This window comes from Neofelis nebulosa, chromosome 8 (assembly GCF_028018385.1).
Source record: "Neofelis nebulosa isolate mNeoNeb1 chromosome 8, mNeoNeb1.pri, whole genome shotgun sequence".
Taxonomy (NCBI): Eukaryota; Metazoa; Chordata; class Mammalia; order Carnivora; family Felidae; genus Neofelis; species Neofelis nebulosa.
In genome coordinates, this window is record NC_080789.1 from 118,381,755 (window position 1) to 118,403,160 (window position 21,406).

The following is a 21,406-nucleotide window of genomic DNA, read 5'->3' on the forward strand; positions in this document are numbered from 1 at the left end:
TCATTTTTCTGTTGGGGAAGTAGAGTTAATTTGTTGAAGCAGAAGACTTCTTTTTTGTGTGCCTCAAAATATTCCTGCTGATGAGCTTCTTAACATTTATAGCCTATTATTTTTTTTTCAGCAACAGAGAAACAATTTTCTCGTGTTTGAAATGGTTTTGAGGGGAACAGTATACACAAAGTAGAATAGGCATCCTCAATTTGATGAGGATGTTATTACTTGTAAAGCTTTTTAACCTCGTGGCTACATGTATTATATTTAGATCTCTTTAAAGCTGTTTTAAAAATCTTAAGTATAAAAGCACTACATGCTTAAGGTAAAGAATTTAAAATATACAGAAGTGAGGGGTGCCTGGATGGCTCAGTCAGTTAAGCGGCTGGCTTTGGCTCAGGTCATGATCTCGTGGTTCGTGGGTTCAAGCCCCATGTCAGGCTCTGTGTTGGCAGCCTGGATCCTGGAGCCTGCTTCAGATTCTGTGTCTCCCTTTCTCTTGGCCTCTTTCCCATTCATGCTCTGTCTCTCAAAAATGAATAAACATTAAAAAAAATGCTTTAAAATATACAGAAGTGAGTGTGAATTCCATTTTCGAGGGCAATCATTGTTAACCATTTCCTATCAATTCTTTTGGACTGTTTTGGAGGATATTCATAATCTTTGAAAAAAGCAGGCCTGGCTTGTATGTATGAAGCCATCTTGTGTGTGAAATTGCATAGGGAGGAATATGTGCCTGAACTAAGAATAACTGAAAAACAAATCGTACACTTACTAATGTGTCTAGATAAATACCAAACGGAATTCCCACATTGCAAAACTTCTTGAAATCTGCTTAGCTTATCACAAACATACTCTGTGTATCTCTCTTGGGGTGGTTGGGGTAGAGAGAGTGGGCTCAGCATTTCAGAGTTTTTGCTATTATGAACTCTGCTGCAGTGACTACCATGCAACTGTATCTTTGTATTCTTGAAGGTGACTTTTTGAGGATAGACCCCTAAAGTGGAATGGGTGGGTTAGAGAGTCTGTATAGTTCACGTTTTGTAAACAGAGAAAGGCTGAAACTCTATATTGGACACCGTTGCCAAATATCCTGTATGTAACAGGCTGGTGTATTCATTCCCCGGCTTCTTCCTACCCCAGCCATGGCCTCCCCGGCCTGCGAGGCATACTCTCTCCCCACAGCTGGTGACTGTTACTGGAATGCATAGCCATGTTTTTCCCTTTTCCCATCCTTTGAATATGAATTAATCTTATTCCTTTATTAGCCTCAATTCCATTCCAAGTAACATATATTGTTTAAACAAATGCTAGAAATTGAGGATAAGTAAGAAGAATTTTTATTTCTTGGGGCTTTTGTTCCTGCAGTGTTTGAAATCTTTGCAGGGGGTAGGGTATAAAACAAAAGGGTAAATTTAATTTAAAAATATAGTTTTAATATATATTAAGCTATTTGGTATCACCAGTTAAACTTTCAGTTGATAATCTAATTTTGCCGCATTTCCAAAACAAATGCATTTCCATTACCTTTCCTATTCTGGATAATTTTATGCATTTAAAAATGCTTTATTGTTTTATTACCGTGTTTTCAGAAACTTTTTGTTGTGGTTTCAGGTGTTTGTAATACTGATAACTTCAGTTTGTTATCCATTACAATTGACTATGGTCCATTTGGTTTTATGGAAGCCTATAATCCAGGTAAGAGTGATTTATATGTAAACATGTAAGATGTTTACACACATATATCTTATTTCACTAAAAAATTATCACAGGTTTATTTTAGATAAACTGTTATAGCTAATACAGTGGTGGGGTAGTAGAGAGAATTGGATTCACTCATAAAACGTGGTACTTAATCTTCTGGGGCTATAAGGATTCAAAAATGAGTCCTTTGTGGTCTCTGCCCTTAAAGAATGACATATTAGAGAAGATGCCAGGGAGGGGAGTGGGGAACATGTGTGAGACCAATGCGGGTGTGACTTCGGGCATCTGACCCTTAGCGGCTCTGTGTCCTTGGACAAGCCACTTAACTTGGCACTTTACCAACCTATAAAATGGAGGTAACAGTAACACAATACTTACAAGGAGGGATCCAGGCGGGCTTCGTGGAGGGTGGAGGACATGACTTGAGGTAGAGTTTGAAGTATATGTCTGATCCCCTGATAATTCTTGCAGGTTAGAACTTGCCTCTTTTAGGCAAATATTCATATTCATATTTAAAAAGAATTTCATGTGTATGGGTAGTAAGTGTTTATGTTACTTTTGAATTAAATGTTTATAGACAAAGATTTAATAAATATAAATACATCTAATAAATATAAATTTATTAAGTGTAAATATAAACTTAGAGACAATTATCCCCACTACAAAATGCTAGTGTTTTTTGTTTTCAACAGATTTTGTCCCAAACACATCTGATGATGAAGGAAGATATAAAATAGGAAATCAGGCCAATATTGGGATATTTAATTTAAACAAGTTGTTGCAAGCTTTAAACCCAATACTGGATCCTAGGCAAAGGCAGCTGTGAGTAAATCCTAAATCCACTAATTAAATCTGTGTAAAAATATATTTGTATAATGATTTTTTAAAATTTGTTTTTAATGTTTATTTACTTTTGAGAGCGAGAGAGAGAGAGAGAGAGACAGAGCATGAGCAGGGGAGGGGCAGAGAGAGAGAAAGACACAGAATCGGAAGCAGGCTCCAGGCTCTGCACTGTCAGCACAGAGCCCAATGCAGGGCTCGGGCTCACAAACTGAGATCATGATCTGAGCCAAAGTTGGATGCTTAACTGACCGGGCCTTCCAGGTGCCCCTCACATCCAATTTTCTGTCCTGTCTTCACTGCTGGCTTTTAGCCCCAAAACCAGACACAGAAGCAACAGTGTTATATATAATTCCTCACCAGCTCCCACAGTCATAGGTCAAATTCCAAAAATCAATCCCTTGTTCTATAGCACCAATAAGGGTTCTGCTTCTCTGGCTGTAACTATATACCCAGTGAGAGAAATCTCTGCTATTGTTTATGTATTGACTTTCTTCCATCCATTTCTTTTTGTGCTTCTGGCACTCCATTATTTGTATGAATCCTCCATATATTCCCAATTCTTTTATTATTATTATTATTATTATTATTATTATTTTTACTTATGCTTTCCATTTCTTTGTATTTTTGCATAGTGTTTTGTGGTTATTTCTTCTAGTTGATTTTCTAGGCCACAAAATTGAGTCTCAAGAGTATCTGTCTTCTCTCTCAATTCATCTACCGAATTTTGTAGTCTGAAACAATATTTTGTAGCTCTAGAATGCCTACTGAGGTATAGTTTGTTCTTGTTAAGTATCTTATTATCATTATTATTATTATTATTATTATTATTATTTTCATATTGTTATCTGTCTCCAAGAGCAGTTCCATTTTACTAAGGGCCAACTGTTCTGTTGTTCCTTCGTTTTTCTTCTCTGCGGGTACGAGCCCACTTTGGTAGTGTACTTTGCCTCTCTGTTGGGGCTCAGCTCCAGTTATGTGGTGATACACCCTTCATGTGCCAGCAGAGTATGCACAGGCAAGTTTTCAGCTTTCCACTGGGCCTCTGGTAGGCTGCCTCTCTGCTCCCAGCTCTCCTCAGCGCCAAGCTAGCATACTCCCACCTTCTGGGGTAGACAGGTTTTAGCGGGTTTCCTGTAGGCTCAAAGAAGCCAGGGAGCCCACGAACTCTTTCCAGTAGCATATATACAGGTAGGGCCTGCTCTGCTCAGCCATGCTGTACCTCATGAGTGAGGGCCTGCAGTCCTGCCCAGACACTCCAGGCCCCAAGACTCTGTAGCCAGGGGAGAGAGGCTGAATTAGAGCAGGGAGGGGCAGGCACCAAAAATTCATTTGAACTGCCATCTTCCTTTGACATCTATCTCTGGCTTAGTCTTTGGGCTTGAATACTCTTAAAAGTGGTTCATTGTGGTTGGGGGGGGGGGGGTCTTCATTAGAGTACACAGTCCTTCTCTGTGTCCACTTATTCCTATTTGGGGAAGGAAGGGTTAATGACCCGTTTGATGAATATGGGAGAAGAAACTAAACTTGTGAGGCTCCTCCTATTAATACCTCTTTTTTGGAAAGCTGTCAGTCCAGGGAAAGAGTACATTTTCTGCTTTTTTATATGAAAATTTTATAGGGGTGTGCCCAAGTGGGGGGGAGGTCCATTGTTGTGACTGCTGTTTTAGTAACTGAGTGAGTAAAACTTTCTAATTTAGGCACAATTTGTTAACATGCCTATTTATCCACAGACTTAAGCCATATTCTCCAGACTAGCTTTTGTCAGTGATAAAGCTGAACTTTTAATCACAATCTGACCATTGTGTGATCTCTCATTCTGAATTTAGGCTGAAGAAAAAGTGGTACATGGTTGCCTTTTTAAACAACAGAGTAAATAATAAATAGGTAACTTATTATAAATAAGTAATATTTACACTTAGTTACTCGAAATATCTCCTGTATGTATATCAATAAGCCTGAATAATAATCTAAGTATGTTAATAATTACATAGACTGTTAAAACATTTCTTGATATAACCAGTGGACATTCAACTCCCTGAGGGCAGGATCACATTTTAATCATTTGTGTGTCTTTAATGTATTTGCTAGGAGATAGAGTATATTTACCTTCTCTCTCTCCCCCGCACTCCCCTAAGTCTAAACCTTACCATTTCTAGTACAACAAGATCACAAATGGATGGCAAACCATATAGTGATTTCATTAATCCTGGGTAGCAAAAAAATTGCTACAATAGAAGTTTTATATGCCATCTATGGTTTCCTTAATTAATATATTTTAAAAATGTATTGGTAATACATCACATAGTTCAAAATCAAAGCAATATAAGATGTTATTCATTGAGCAGTCACTTTTGTCTCCATTAATTTTATATCCCCTTTGCCCTGCAGAGTCCATTTATTCATGAGACAAATACTTATTGAGGTGCCTGTCACCGTTCCAAGTGCTGGGGGGATAGCAGTAAATAAAACAGCACAATAATTGTGTCCTTGTAGTACTTCCTTCTGGTGGGAGAGACAGTCAAACAGAATAAATAGTTACATAGCCAATTAGAAAGGAGGTAAATACTATGGAGAAAAATAAAGCAGGGGATAGGGAAGGGTTTGCAGTTTTAAAAGGATAATCAGCATCTCATTGAGCAAAGGCTTGAAGGAGTCACAGGAGCAAGCCACACAGATGCTTGGGGAAGGGTGCTCTGGACAAGGGACTAGCCTGTGCAGAGGCCATTAGTGGGTACGTGGGGTGTTTAAGGAACAACAAGAAGGCCTCTATGGCTGCTTCAGAATGAGCAAGGGGAAGACTTGTATGGGGTGAGGTCAGTAAGGTAAAGAAAGTGGAGCTGCAGGAAGAGTTGAGCTTTTGTATAATTTAAAATACATTTAAGAATATTAAGAAATAGAGGCACCTGGGTGGCTCAGTTGGTTAAGCGACTGACTTGGTTTCAGCCCGGGTCATGATCTCATGATTTATGAGTTCAGGCCCTACGTCCAGCTCCGCAGTGTGGCAGTATGGAGTCTGCTTGGGATTCTCTCTTTCACTCTCTCTGCCGCCACCCCCCCCCCCCCACCTTGCACACTCACACGCTCTCTTTCATTCGAAATAAATAAACATTAAAAAAAAAAAAGATAAGCCCCTCTTTGAGCTCTGCACTGACAGCACAGAGTCTGCTTGGGATTCTCTCTCTCTCCCTTTCTTTCTCTCTCTCTCTCTCTCTCTCTCTCTCTCTCTCTGCCCCTCCTCCCCTGGTTCATGCACATGCACTCTCTTTCATCGAAATAAATGAACATTAAAAAAAAAAATAGAAACTAGGGGCACCTGGGTGGCTTAGTTAGTTTCGTGTCTGACTTCGGCTCAGGACATGATCTAGCAATTTGCAAGTTCGAGCCCCACATTGGGCTCTCCGCTGTCAGTGCAGAGTCTACTTTGGATCCTCTGTCCCCCATTCTCTCTGCCCCTGCCCTGCTTGCCTACTCTCTCTCTCAAAAATAAACAAACATTAAAAAAGTTAAAAAAAAAAAAGTAGAAACTTAATTTTTTTAAAGATGAGTTTAAGGTGGGGGGATGCACCTGGGTGGCTCAGTCAGTTAAATGTCTGACTTGGGCTCAGGTCATGATTTCACAGTTTGTGAGTTTCAGCCCCACATTGGGCTCTGTGCTGACGGCTCAGAGCCTGGAGCCTGCTTTGGATTTGGATTCTGTGTCTCCCCTCTTCATCTGTCTCTCTGCCCCTCCCCCACTTGTGCATGCTCCCTCTTTCTCTCTCTCTCAAAAATAAACTAACATAAAAAAAAAAGATGAGTTTAAGGTTAAGAATGCTTTAATCTTTATATTTTTATGAAATATGGGAATTGAGATTGGTAAATATAATAATTATATTTAATATATGAAAAGGTTCACTTTGTTCTGATAAGAATGTTAATTTTAAATAAAGATTTCATTGTCCTTCCTTTTTTCTTCCTGTAGAGCTGCTCAGATTCTTGAGGGGTATCCAGTTCTTTATTATACAAGGTTTGTCCTTTTGAATACAGATATTAAAGCCTCCTGGTTGGTTTGGGGACAATTCTTGAAATAGTGAGTTGAATTGAAATAACATTTCTCTTTCAGATTTAGAGAATTGTTCAAAGCCAAATTGGGATTACTTGGGGAAACAAAGGGTGATGATGATTTAATTGCATTTCTCTTACATGTGAGTTTTGTCATTTTATATCTTTTTTTCCTTGTATTTGAATTACTATTCTTGAAGAATTGAGATTGATAAATATAATCATTTTCATTAGCTGATGGAAAAGACAGCAGCTGATTTTACAATGACATTTCGGCAGCTCAGCGAGATAACTCAAAGCCAGTTACAGGAGCTCAACATTCCCCAGGTAGTAATTTGCGACATTTGTTTTTCTCTTAATTCAGTATTCTTTTTTTTTTTTTAAATTTTTTTTAACGTTTATTTATTTTTGAGACAGAGAGAGACAGAGCATGAACGGGGGAGGGTCAGAGAGAGGGAGACACAGAATCTGAAATAGGCTCTAGGCTCTGAGCTGTCAGCACAGAGCCCGACGCGGGGCTCGGACTCACGGACCGCAAGATCATGACCTGAGCCGAAGTCAGCCGCTCAACCGATTGAGCCACCCAGGTGCCCCTCTTAATTCAGTATTCTTTAACAGACTTATTGAGGTATAATTTGCATACCATGAAATTCCACTGGCCTGAAGCATATAATTCAATGATTTTTTAAAAATTTATAGATCTATGCAGTTATCACAATTCTAGAACAATTATTCCATCACCCTAAAAGAGATCCTTCCTGCCCATTTGCAGTTAATCCCTGTTTCCACTCCTAGCCCCCAACCGCCTACTAATTAATTTTGTGTCTCAAGGTTTTCATTTTCTAGACATTTCCTATAGGTGGACTCATATAGTGTGTAGTCTTTTGCTTCTCCATTAGCCTAGTTCTGAGGTTCAGCCATGGTGTTATCTGTATCGGTAATTCTTTCCTCCTTGTTGCTGAGCGGTACTCCGCTGTATGGATATACCACCATTGGCTGATGCATTTACCAGTTGATGGACATTTGGGTTATTTCCACTTTTTGGTTACTGTGAGTAAATACTGATCTGAACATTCATGTACAAGTTTTGGTGTGAACATATGTTTTCATTTCTCTTGGATAGATCCTAGGAGTGGAATTGCTGGATTGTTTAGTAAAATGTATGTTTGATTCCTTAAGAAACTGCCAAATGGTCTCTAAAGTGGCAGGGGCTTAACTTAGTTTTAAAAGTATGTGTTGCCTTTTTATTTCAACACGAACACATTGCATTTATGAAATATTATGGGTACTACCAGAAGATTCTTACTTATAGATTTTTAGATACCTAGATCTATTTCTAAGGTCTATTAAAAAACAAAATTCAGCTGTATAAATTTGAAGATCCAATGGGTTTTATTCAACAATTCATGAATGGGGCAGCATCCCACCTAGCAAACAGAAAGGAGCTCTGAGGAGCTGTACAAAATGGGGGACTTTTATAGGCAGAAGGGGACAGGGACAAGGAAAGAGCAGATTACGTCATCTTTTGGGGGAAGGATGGTAGGGGTCTATCAGGTGGGTTACCTCACTGCTGCTGACCCGGGAGTTCCAGCTGACCAGTTAAAATTACCTTCCTGGGGGAGGCTGAAACCGCAATTAGGTTAGGTATTAAGTTTTGGTTTGGTGATGTGGGCTTAGCACAAGTGACTCCATTTTGGGCCTGTTTCTTTTCTGAACAGGTTTAAGTAGTTTATATTGTAATCACTGTTTATTATTGTTTGAGATTAAAATTCAGCCTTATTTTTTGAAATTTCAATCTCTTCATTATATTACATGACATTCTGTGCCTAGTTAATGTTATCTTTTTATAGCCTCACAATGCATTTATTTATTCAAGAAGCACTTATTGAGAACCCACTATTATTAAGAACTTACTCTGGGACAGGCATTATAGTAAATGCTTTACAAAGTAATGAAAAATTAATAATAATAACACTAATAGCTAACATTTATTGAGTGCTTATTATGTTTCAGGTACTATTCTAAGCATTTTATATGTATAATCTGTGCCATGACATATGGGCAGGTACCACTGTTATTTCTATTTTACTGGTAAAGAAACTGAGGCATGGAGAGGCTATGTAGTGCCAGCTCACACAATTAGTAAGTGGCTGGCTGGGTTCAAACACTGGCAGCTTTCTCCAGAGCCCCTGTTCTTAACCTCTGGACTATCTGCATCTTTTTCCCATGAGCCCTTCACCGTAAGTAGCTCAATATAGTAATAAAAGTAAATTATTGTTAGCTTTCAGTTTATTTTCTGTCGATAGGTAAATATCAGGATCTGATTCTCATGTTTACCCATGCCCGATGAGGCCCCTTCATGCTATGGAGCTCTTAGCCCGTGGTTGTAGGGCTAGAATTTCGTGTTAGAGAATGCTTGGAGTAGTGAGGAACCCCTCTTTGGGCCTCCTCAATTTGCCCCGCAAATTAGCTTTTTAAAAGTAAATTACACATTATTTAAAGGAAAGCTTTTGGTAATATCAGTATTCATGTGTAATCTCTATAAGAACTTTGTTTTTTATGTATCTTAAATCATGCCATTATATGGCTTTCCATGAATTAGAACTTTAGAGTTGAATGTTATATAAAGAGAAGGAAGGGCCACCTGGGTGGCTCAGTCGGTTAAGTGTCTGACTCTTGATTTCTACTCAGGTCATGATGTCATGGTTTGTGAGTTCGAGCCCCACATCAGGTTCTGTGCTGATAGCATGGAGCCTGCTTGGGATTCTCTCTCCCTCTCTCTGTGCCCCTCCCCTGCTCACATGTATTTTCTCTTCCTCTAAAAATAAATAAACATTAAAAAACAAGAAAAAGAAAATATTATTCTTTTTTTAGTACTACTTCTACTTGAAATAGCATGTCTTAAAAAATCTGGATAAGTTATTATTAAGGAATATAATTTAAAGTAATATGAAGTTAAAATAAACTGACCAATATTAATATACTAAGCAGCCTATTATTGTATTTTCATTTAGCAATTCTGGGCGCTGAATATGATTTCCAAGCACAAGCTCTTTCCAGCCTGGGTATCCCAGTACCTGCTGAGACTGAAGAGGTAAGGCAATCTAACCATTTCCGAAAAAGGATGCAATGTTGTATTCCTTTAGCAGAGTCAAGCCATCAAGCCTCTCTTTCTTTAATTCTCCAACATTTCCTTCTACTGCTGAGTACTTTGCACCTGCCTAGGCGTCCACAGCAACACCTCACCCATGCAGAGAGCACCTGTCTGCTCACCCCAACTCTGATAACACTGTTCCCCAAGTTCCTTGGGAGCCCATGCCCTGAAGCTCTGGAGAAGAGCTTCTCAGGTTTCTATCCATGCCTGTTAGTTGTCACATCTTCTACACTTGTGACAAGTTACTTTGTTTCATAAATCACAGTGAATTACTTGGGAGTAAAGACATTGTAGGTAGTGGCCCCTGAACGGAGAGACGGGAAAACCACAGGAAGAAACAGCTTTTCCCAGTTTAATGGCCCCTGAAGGCTGTTTATAAAGACAACCATGATTAGTCAAGAAAAAGCTAAATTATTTTCAGAAAACCATGTTTAAGATAAGGAAAAGTATCAGAAAATTTAGATTTTTAGACAAAACTATTTTTTAATTAGTAAAAATAAAAGACTTGGAATTAGCTAAAATAATTAAACAAGGTAGTATTTTGTATATTATTTAATCAAACTCAGTATTTTCTATCTTCCTTTCAGACACTGATGCAATGTGATTTTTAAATGTTTTTTTCCCAATATTTGTCTTGTGAAATAATTCCCACCCTTTTGAAAAAAAGCTATGATATAAGGAGACAGTGGTTAATTTTGTCCTTTGTTTTATTCATTGTTAGTAACATGAACGATTCAGATTCTGAAAGAAGAAAAAGAATGACAAGTAAGTAAGCCTTTTGATTTTTCCAATTTTAAGGATTATCACATAAAAGCAACATTCTTTTGAAAGCTGGAAGTAACTACTTGAGGAACTGAGGGGTCTTTTTGGTTTTGGTGTTGGTATTTTTGGCTTGTTGTTAACTAGGATAATTTTACTTGAGTGTATTTTAGTTGAGTTGAAGTGTCATCTATGAGCTTGCCTAATGACATTTCACACAGTATAACAGTTCTGCTTTTAATAAGTTTGCATACAGATGTTAAAATCATATAGTCCTTTTTAAAATTTTATTTGAGAGAGGCATATCATGCGTGTGCTAGCGTGGGAAGGGCAGAGAGAGGGAGAGAGAGACACACACACACACAGACACAGACAGACAGAGATTCCCAAGCAGGCTCCATGCCCACAGTGCAGAGCCCAATGCAGAGCTCAGTCCCAAGACCATGAGACCATGACCTGAGTCAAAATCAAGAGTTGGACGCTCAACCGACTGGGCCACCCAAGCGTTCCTAAAATAATATAGTCTTTTTTTTTAAAATGTTTATTTATTTTATTTTTTTTTTTTGAGAGAGAGACAGAGTGTGAGCAGGGTGGGGGCAGAGAGAGAGGGAGTCACAGAATCTGAAGCAGGTTCTAGGCTCTGAGCTGTCAGCACAGAGCCCAAAGCAAGACTTGAACTCACAGACCTAGAGATCATGACCTGAGCTGAAGTTGGACGCTTAAGTGACTGAGCCATCTAGGTGCCCCAATAAGATATAGTCTTAAAAGATGGGGAGAGACAAGGTAGTTTGGGTTATGATGAAAGAAGGTGAGTTTGGGGATCTGGCAGATGGGTCTCCTCTTGTGACTTTTTAGCTGTATGATCTGAAAGATACTTAACTCTCTGAGTTTAAAAGTCCTTAGTTGTTGTATAATGGGGATATTTTGCAGGGATGTAGTATTGGAGCGTAATAATATATGTAAGGTATCTAGTTACAGTGCCGGGGCCATAATACACATCCAGTAAATGACAGCTCTGAAAATAAATCATCTCTAATACTGATTTCAGTTTACCATGTGACTTCACAGTTGGTTTGGTGAAGAAAACAATGGAAGTTAGTTCTTTTTGCAGTATGGAGTCTAAGATCAAAGAAGTTAAGCTGAGTGCCTGAGCACTCCTGCCTCACTTAGGACTTGTATAGAGAGCTAGTGTGTGTCATCAGGGTGGCCGATTCATGTGAATGAAATAATGATGATGCTCACATTCCATGTGAGGTTAGGGAATGAGATTGCTTCTTGAACTCAAGACCTTCTTGTAGAAATAAAACCAAGTTTAGTTTTTACAGAGAAGTGAGTGATCTATTTGAGGCCCAGCATGGATTTAGTTTCCACTTCTGTCCACTGCTGCGGTTGTACAGAATTTATAAGCCAGCTCAGAGTATGGACAGTCAGCAGTCAAGAGAAAGAAGAAATGGAAAGAATAACATGTGGTGGAAGTCTTTAGTATTTGGATTTGTTTGGTTATGACAGGATGGATGAGATGATAAAATGAAAGAAATTTCAGTGAAGTCAAGGCTGCAGCTTTGAGTTATGTTAGAGAAACAGTAAGTGCTGAACAGTGGGCTCTCAAGGGAAAAAGATAAATTTTCACAAAGAGCAAAGGCATGATAAAAGTTCATAATGATAGCTCAGTTACGTTTTTAAAGGCATACTTCCATATGTTATTATTATATGCTTAACTGATATGAAAATGCAAATATATAAGAAATTGTACAAATTCATGTAACAATGTGTATCAGGGATGTGGAATTAAAGAATTGTATAGGTGTGAACAAATAAAACATCTAAGAAGAGTGTCCTGTGTAGTGAAGTCCAATTCTTCATTTCCCTTAGGGAGTCTTCATTCCTATGTATGGTCTTGACCTGAGTTTATTTTCCTCAGAGAGATAGCATGGCATGGGCTCCAGAGGTGGGCCTGCTGTGCCCGAGCTCTGGTTTGGCCATTTATTTCCTACATGTTATTAAGCAAGTCATTTGATTCCTTCATCCCTCCTTTTCTCTTTCTGGTGTGTATATATACTTTTTAGGGGCCTTACTGAGGTATCATTTACATAAAATTCGCTCATTTTAAGTGTACCGTGATTTTTTTAGACTGAATTTAAAAAAATTGTGCAACTCTACCAGGTATTTATCCAAGGGATACAGGGATGCTGTTTCAAAGGGGCACATGCACCCCAATGTTTATAGCAGCACTATCGACAATAGCCAAAGTATGGAAAGAGCCCAAATGTCCATCAACAGATGAGTGGATAAAGAAGATGTGGTATATATATGTACAATTGAGTATTACTTGGCAATCAAAAAGAGTGAAGTCTTGCCATTTGCCACAATGTGGATGGAACTAGAGGGTATCATGCTAAGTGAAATTAGTCAGTTGGAGAAAGACAAATATCATGACTTCACTCATATGAGGACTTTAAGAGACAAAACACATGAACATAAGGGAAGGGATGGAAAAATAATATAAAAACAGGGAGGGGGGACGGGACACCTGTGTGGCTGAGTCCGTTAAGCATCCGACTTGAGCTCAGGTCGTGATCTCACGATTTGTGGGTTCAAGCCCCACGTCAGGCTCTGTGCTGACAGCTCAGAGCCGGAAGCCTGCTTTGGATTCTAATGTCTCCCTCTCTCTGCCCCTCCCCTTCTCACACTCTGTATGTCTCTCTCTCAAAAATCAACATTAAAAAAAAATTAAAAAGAAAACAGGCAGGGGGACAAAACCTAAGAGACTCTTAAATACAGAGAACAAACAGAGGGCTGCTGGAGGGGTTGTGGGAAGGGGGGTGGGCTAAACGGGGAAGGCGCTTAAGGAATCTACTCCTGAAATCATTGTGGCACCATATGCTAACTAACTTGGATGTAAGTTAAAAAATAAAAAAAATTATTAATTAAAAAAATTGTGCAACCGTGACCATCCAGTTTTAAAACATTTCTATCTAGTTGACCCCTCTTTTGTTTCCTCACCTATAAAGTGCATTTACATCATAGGCTGTTGCACAAATTCAGGGAGATAGTAGTTGGCACATAATAAGTACTCGATAAGCATCTAGTATAGAGTACATTAAGTATCTTCGTCACAGGGTTGTTGGGAAGACTGGGATGACTTAATGTTTTCTAGAAACCAAAAGACTAAAAATATATTGCTGTTATATATTGTTTCAAAACATTAAAAAAATTAACAGTAGATTAGGGGAAGGTTTGCTTTAAAATTTTTTTGTAGATGCTCCAAATTGCAAGCAATGGGAACATCAAAGATGAGTGTTTTATTTATTTAAAAATTAAAAAAAAATTTTTTTAATATGTATTTTTGGGAGAGAGAGAGAGAGTGAGTGAGCAGGGGAGAGTTAGAGAGAAAGGGAGACACACAATCCGAAGCAAGCTCCAGGCTCTGAGCTGTCAGCATAGAGCCTGATGCGGGGCTTGAACTCATGAACCATGATATCATGACCTGAGTGGAAGTCGGACGCTTAACCAACTGAGCCACCCAGGCGTCCCTAAATAATAGTGTTTTAAAGGTCTTAGAATTTTTTTTAATTCTGCAAGATTTATTATTTTTAAACCTCCAAATAACTCTATGATCATAAGCCACCAGAGGACATTGATCTCTTCTCTTTTATGTCACACTGTGCCCACACAGCCCAGCTCATATTAAAACTTTAATAAATGCTTTTGATGACTGTCCTTACTATGCATCTAGGCAAGCCATTATAGCTCCAGCATTATACAAGTGGGTTTCTGCAATAAAACTAACTTGGTTGTAATTCTGAAAATGCATCAGTGTAATTCTGCTTTCTTTGTGCCTAGTAGTGAATTTGTGGCACAGGCTCAGAAGAATCTTTATTTGTCCTTAGAACACAGCTATTGTAGAGCTCAAGGCCAACTATGTTGAAATCCTGGGTTTGAGCCTCATTATAAAATATAACTGTAGGCCTAGTCCACAGGTATAAATATAAATTGTGGCCTCAAGTAAATATTTTAGACCTGACCTTTTGTAGATACGAGGATAAAGAAAAAATTCCTTCTTCATTCTTCTTCCTGGACATTAAAAAAAAAAAAAACACAGATGGGGTGCCTGGGTGGCTCAGTCAGTTGAGCATCCAACTCTTGATTTTGGCTCAGGTCATGATCCTGGGGTTGTGGGACTGAGCCTTGGTCAGGGTCTGCACTGAGTGTGGAGCCTGCTTAAGATTCTCTCTCTCTATTTTTCTCTCTCTGCCCCTCTTCCCTGCATGCACATACTTTGTCTCTATCTCTCAAAAAAAGAAAGAACAATGGAAGATGCTATATTTGAAATAATTTGTCTCTTAAATTATGTTAATAACTAACAATTATGAGGATAAGATTTATTTTTATTTTTATTGAATTAGATAAATGATAAAGAGAGTTGCCATTTTCCCGTTTCATTGCCAGCCTGTTAGAGATTAGTTGAGCTTAATAATTTGAAGTGCTCAGTGTTTTATGGACGTTGAGTCTTTCTGATATACTGATCTTTTCCAATTGAGGGTAGCAATGGCATGCTTTCTTTGTATTATGATGTACTCAGTAAAACATAGCCTTAACTCTCTTGACAGCTAAATTTACCTTTTCAGAAAGATATACTAAGTCCCTCTTATATTCCCTTTTTTTGCACCATCTCATTGTTTAAAGATGAGACTTCAAACATGAATTTGAGTCCTGCCCTTACGTAGTCAACACTCTAGTGGATCAGGGATTATCACATTATATGTAACTCTGGCTGGGTTTGTGTGTGGACATAATCCTCATTAACCCACTGCTTAACATTTTATTGCCAAAAGAAAGAACCTACCAACAGAAAGTTCCCAACTAGATAAAAATGTACAGAATTAGATAACTCCTCAAAGAATCTTATAAACATCTATAATTATCTGATTTTCAAGTAGTTTACATATTTGTAACTTGGTCCAAAGCACTTCTGCTTGTAGCTGAAATTCCCAGTATGTTTTAATAGTATTTTACTGTCAGGTTTCTATGACATGTGTGTCAAATTTGCCAAACTTCAAATTTTTTTTTTTTTAATGTTTATTTATTTTTGAGAGAGACAGAGACAGAATGTGAGTGGGTTAGGGGCAGAGAGAGAGGGAGACACAGAATCCGAAGCAGGCTCCAGGGTCTGAGCTGTCGCACAGAGCCTGATGTGGGGCTTGAACTCACGAGCTGTGAGATCATGACCTGAGCTGAAGTTGGACGCTCAAGCGACTGAGCCACCCACGCACCCCAGATTTGTCAAGCTTTTAATTGGAAGCTTCCTCTCTCCCTCTGCCTAAGCTAAGCACTTCCACAACATCCCTTGCACATTAGTTTTATTTTTGTTTAAAGGTTGTACATATTTTTGTGTACACATTTTTATTTTAAAGGAGTTCTGTATGAATTCTTTAAAATTGAAAAATACCTGGGTGGCTCAGTCGGTTAAGTGGCCGACATCGGTTCAGGTCATGATCTCATGGTTTGTGAGTCCGAGCCCCGCGTTAGGCTCTGTGCTGACAGCTCAGAGCCTGGAGCCTGCCTCAGATTCTGTGTCTCCCCCTCTCTCTGCCCTTCCCTCCCCTGCTCACTCTCTCTCTCTGTTGCTCGCAAAAATAAAACATTAAAATTGAGAAATGCAGAAAGACTAAAAAAAGATCCCCTGTATTTTTAAACATAGTTGCTGTTTACTTTTTGATGTATTTACTTCTAGTCTTTTTCATGTGTATTGATTAGGAGAAATACGTGATGGTAATCATACTATGGTATAATTATATATATATATATGTATATATATATATATACATACATATTTTTACCAAGAATAAATAAGGCATTTTTCCTTACTACTTCATTCTTTATAATATAACATTTTTAATGGCTGGATAATATTTCTTAGGAAGGGTATACAGTGTTTTACTTAACTATTCCCCTAATATTAAGTATTTAAATTGTTTCTGGTTTTCTTTAATGTAAATAATACTTTTTAAGTTCTAATTTGTTTTCATAGACTACATTCCTAGAGAATTGCTCGGTCACAAGGCACTTATATTATTAGATTATCCGTCATATTATGGCAGATCTTTAAAACCAAGTTGAAAGGGAATTTGTATGTTTCCACCATTCAAGTAGTTTGGAAAACTGTTGAGAATCACAAAATTGTGATTTCTGGAGTCTGCTCGGAATTTCTGTTGTGCCAGTGGGGATAAGCATCCTCCCTCTCCACTCAGTTGATAAATTGTTTTGGAAAAACTCATCTCCAATAAAGACATAGTTTCTGGAATTTTTTAAATGTGCCATTATACTGCCTTTAATATAAAAAATGTGTGGTTACTATGAAAAATGTAAATTTATAAGGAGTTTTGCCTTCCTGTAACCCTTCATGCTTGCTCTTGGCAGCATGAACATTAAGCAGTCCCACTAAGTCAGACCTTAATTCTGAGCTTGAGGATGTTAAAAGTAGCAGCTTCTCTTCCCCCGCCTCCACTCAGGCTGTGGGGCCTAATTCAGACTCATTCACTACTTTCTCCAGCTTTAGAAAATGCTTAGTGAGGGGCGCCTAAATCGGTTAAGTCTGTGACTCTTGGTTTTGGCTCAGGTCATGTTCTCAGGGTTTGTAGGAAGGAGCCTGATCTTACAGAGCCTGATTGGGATGTTCTCTCTCTGTCCCTCCCCCACTCGCTCTCAAAATAAATAAACGTTAAAAAAAAAAAAAAAAAGAAAATACTCAATGAACTGAATATGGTGCAAAAACCCCAAAGTAATGATGAACCACTGAAAAGAAAAACCAAACCCAGTACTGATCATAGCGCTCAAAAAAGTGTTCTCTGTACCATAAGGTAATAGACACTGTACATTGTTTATAAACAATCAGAGTTGACTGATGCTGATCTTTGCTTCTCATTTGTGCCTTCCAGCAAAGTTCTTAAAGCTTATCTAATTTTGGGGGTGATTTCATATTGCCTTTGTGGACTTAGTAATTTATTGTTCCAAAACACACTTTTCCCTCTGAAGCCGTTAATCCTAGGTATGTGCTGAGGAACTGGATGGCAGAGTCCGCAGTGCGAAAAGCAGAAAGGAATGATTTTTCAGAGGTATGGTGTGTGAGTCTCCTGGGTTTATATTTATTAATTTTAAGTGTATCATATTTTAAGCACACTTACTTTGTTTGCAGACATGTGAAACTAGACCACTGCCAGTACCAGCTTTTCCTTCTTGTTGCTGGTCTCTCTTTATAGTAAATCATTGTTTCATTTTTTAAAAGAAAAAAATTTAAATTAAAAAAAATCCATTCTTTAATGGATTTAAAATTTTAAAGATTCATTTATATCATATATCTATATTACTTAAACTTCTGAGGGTTTGATGCTGCTGCTTCTTGTTTATGTTTTGGAGTTCGGGATTTCAATCTGTGGAATCCAGTGAAGACTGATTTAAGGGTGCATCTCCCCAGAGGGAGTTACTTTTGCTTCTACCGGGTGTCCAACGCACTAGCAATGTGGGTCCACTTAAATTCATACTGACAACAGTAAAGATAAATGAACTGGGTCTACGTGCATCCGCATGGATGAATCCCACATGTAATGTTAAGCAAAACAAGCAAAGGGCAAAGGAATATATACCACATGCTTATTACCACTTAAATACAGTGTAAAACATGCAAAATTGTATGTCACTTAGGGATGCATGTGTGTATAACAAAAGTAACAAAATGAATAAAGATGATAAATATCATTTTTGGACTGTGGTTACTTGGAGGCAAGGAAGAAATTTGCATTAGGGAAGGAGACTCCTGTTGGGCTCCAGTCATATTGGAAGTATTTGATTTCTAAAGCTGAGTGGAGGATATACAAGTGTTCATTGTATTGTTCTGCATACTTTCTTGTATGCTTCAAATACTTCACAATCAGTTATTTAAAATGCCATGTACATAATTATTTTTTTTTAGAAGAGGAACAGCCTTGGGGTGTGTGGGTGGTTCAGTCAGTTGAGCATCCGACTTCAGCTCAGGTTGTGATCTTGCAGTTCATGTGTTCGAACCCTGCATTGGGGCTCTGTGTTGACAACTCAGAGCCTGGAGCCTGCTTTGGATTCTGTGTCTCCTTCTCTCTCTACCCCTCCCCTGCTTGCACTCTCTCTCTCTCTCTCTCTAAAAAATAAAATAAACATTTAAAAAAGTTTAAAAAAAAAAGGGGGGGGGGATGGCCTTGGTGTTCATGCTGTCACTCTACTGCACTGGAGTAGGTGTTATGGATGCTCCTGCCTTCTTTCCCTCAGAATCATTCTCTCCACAGAGTGTGCATGGTCACTACCAACTGATCAGGGCTGGCATGAGAAACTATTTTTGCTATTTCTAATTTGGAACTTGCATTAACTTTATATTTCAGTAGTTCAATTAGCTTGACAAATCTAGGTTTTCATTTTAGAAAATATTTTAAAATATCTTTTTTTCAATGTTTGTTTTTGAGAGAGAGAGAGAGAGTGCGAGCGGGGAAGGGGCAGAGAGAAAGGGAGACCCAGAATCTGAAGCAGGCTCCAGGCTCTGAGCCATCCGCACAGAGCCCCACACAGCTCAGAAAGATGGACAGCAGGGGGCGCCTGGGTGGCTCAGTTGGTTGAGGGGCCAACTCTTGATTTCAGCTCAGGTTATGATCTCATGATTCATGAGATGGAGCCCCATGTGGGGCTCTGCGTTGACAGCATGGAGCCTGCTTGGGATTCTCTCTCTCCCTCTCTTTCTCCCCCTCCCCCACTCATGTGCACACTCTCTCTCTACCTGTCTCAATATAAATAAATAAACATTAAAGAAAAAAACTAAAAAAGAACTAACTAAATAAAAAGATGACAGAAATGGCTTACCAGCAGGGCAGCATCGGCTCCTCATTTGCAGGAGTTCAGTCCATGCCAGTAGCCCGGCACGGCAGTGAAGCTCAGGTGTGCACAGACGAGGTCCACACTGGGAAGACGCAGGGGTAGCCCTGGCTTAAAAGCTTCATGCTCCATAGAAACCAGTATCTCTTGTAACAACTGCATAGGCATAGTCTCCAGTGTCCCCATGAGCGGCCTGCCTTATACCGAGTCACCACACTAGAGAAAGCCCAAAACACGCTGTCAGGTATTTACAGTTCTCCCATCCAGATGCTACTTGTCAGTCATAAGCAATGTTATATGGTGACATAGTTGTCATACCACCTCATCAAGTCACCAGGGGAACAGAGCCAGACAGTTAATTCAGGGTTAAGTTCTCATGCAGGAAAGGAAAAAGATTTTGTTAAACCTTTATATGGGTAACCGTTTACACATACAACTTGTGTTTACCTGTTTGCATCAAACACACTTCTTGAGAATCTACTCTATGCAAGGTGCGGTGAAGAAGTATAAAAATGAATTCAGGGAGATTTTTAGCCAGCAAGTGAGAGTAGAATAGGCATAAATAAGACTAACTTTGGTAAAAGTGTATGTATAGAAAGAACCCTGGGGGAAGTTGAGAGGGGCTCTAAAAGCACCATATTGATGATGATGCTGTCTTCCTATTAAATATTAGTAATACAGTAATACCCTCTATTTGATCTCTTGGTACTTTCTTAGTATAGACAATCATGCACCTTTTTCTATCAATAGATCTAAGTGTTCCTTTATTAACACCCAAGGAAATGATATGCACCAAAAATACCAAAGGAAATGCACCAAAAATATATTTTAACTGAAGTATGGTTGACATATAACATTATATTACTTTCAGGTGTACGACATGATGATTCAATATTTGTATATACTGTAAAATGATGACCACAGTAAGTCCAGTTAACATCCATCACCATACATAGTTCCACATTTTTTTTTCTTGTGATGAAGTCTTTTCCAATCTACTCTCTTAGCAACTGCTATACTGTATTATTGTTAACTTTAGTCACCTTGCTATACATTACATCCCCACGACTTATTTATTTCATAACTGGATGAAAAGAAACATTTAAATCCTAGAATTATTGTTGAAAGAGGTGTGTTTTTTGATGCCTCAGTTTATTACCATGGGTCAAAGTGCAAATGAGGAAGTGGCATGAGTTGGAATCCATGCCCTTGCTTTGGAAAGACTGCAAACCACTGACATTATTTTCTTTTTGTAAATATTTTAGAAAATTATAATTCTCTTAATTCTGTGAAAGAATTGCTGAATTATCAGGATATATGTATGTATGTATGTGTATATGTGTGTGTGGATATATATATATATATATATATACGTATATATATATATACATATATATATATACATATATATATATATATATATATATATATATATATATATATAGTCTTTTTGAGAGGGTACATATTTGTTCTCCTGTTTTAACACAAAACTAGTACTTAAAGGAACTTTCTGTGGAATGACAGAAATTTTAAGTAACAAGTATAGTTGAAATTTTAATACAACATACAGTGTTTAAACATTTTTAAAGAAATTTCAATTTAACCTTGTCATTCTGGGAATTTAGAAAATTGATAGGTCCTGAGGAAGAAAATGTGCATCTATGTGCTTCAATTGTTTGCCAGGTCCATCTTCTCCAGCGTGTTCTTCGGCATCCTTTCCAGAAGCATTCTGCAGCTGAAAAAGCAGGTTACTCCTCACCTACTCCTTCTTGGGCCAAGGACCTCAAAGTTAGCTGCTCATCTTGATTTAGGTTAAAGAAATGAAGGGATACTTTTGTCATTGAACTCAACATAGAATCATCCATTTGATAAATTCTTTAAAAGTTTTTTTTGGGGCGCCTGGGTGGCGCAGTCGGTTAAGCGTCCGACTTCAGCCAGGTCACGATCTCGCGGTCCGTGAGTTCGAGCCCCGCGTCAGGCTCTGGGCTGATGGCTCGGAGCCTGGAGCCTGTTTCCGATTCT

At 38.4% G+C, this 21,406-nt stretch overlaps 1 protein-coding gene across 2 annotated transcripts in view; it reads left to right on the forward strand.

Moving 5' to 3' along the window:
• LOC131483474 (protein adenylyltransferase SelO-like) overlaps positions 1-21,270 on the forward strand; it is a 35,722-nt gene extending 14,452 nt beyond the window's left edge. The window contains exons 11-19 of one of the 2 annotated variants that reach the window (XM_058681639.1): positions 1,606-1,689; positions 2,388-2,517; positions 6,500-6,544; positions 6,641-6,722; positions 6,814-6,906; positions 9,594-9,673; positions 10,455-10,498; positions 17,528-17,607; positions 21,068-21,270. In XM_058681639.1, coding sequence (XP_058537622.1) covers positions 1,606-1,689; positions 2,388-2,517; positions 6,500-6,544; positions 6,641-6,722; positions 6,814-6,906; positions 9,594-9,673; positions 10,455-10,498; positions 17,528-17,607; positions 21,068-21,190 — 761 coding nt within the window. In that variant the 3' untranslated portion in view covers positions 21,191-21,270. The remainder of the gene's footprint in view (positions 1-1,605; positions 1,690-2,387; positions 2,518-6,499; positions 6,545-6,640; positions 6,723-6,813; positions 6,907-9,593; positions 9,674-10,454; positions 10,499-17,527; positions 17,608-21,067) is intronic. The other variant, XM_058681640.1, reaches the window with a different exon arrangement.
• The last annotated feature ends 136 nt before the right edge of the window (positions 21,271-21,406 follow it).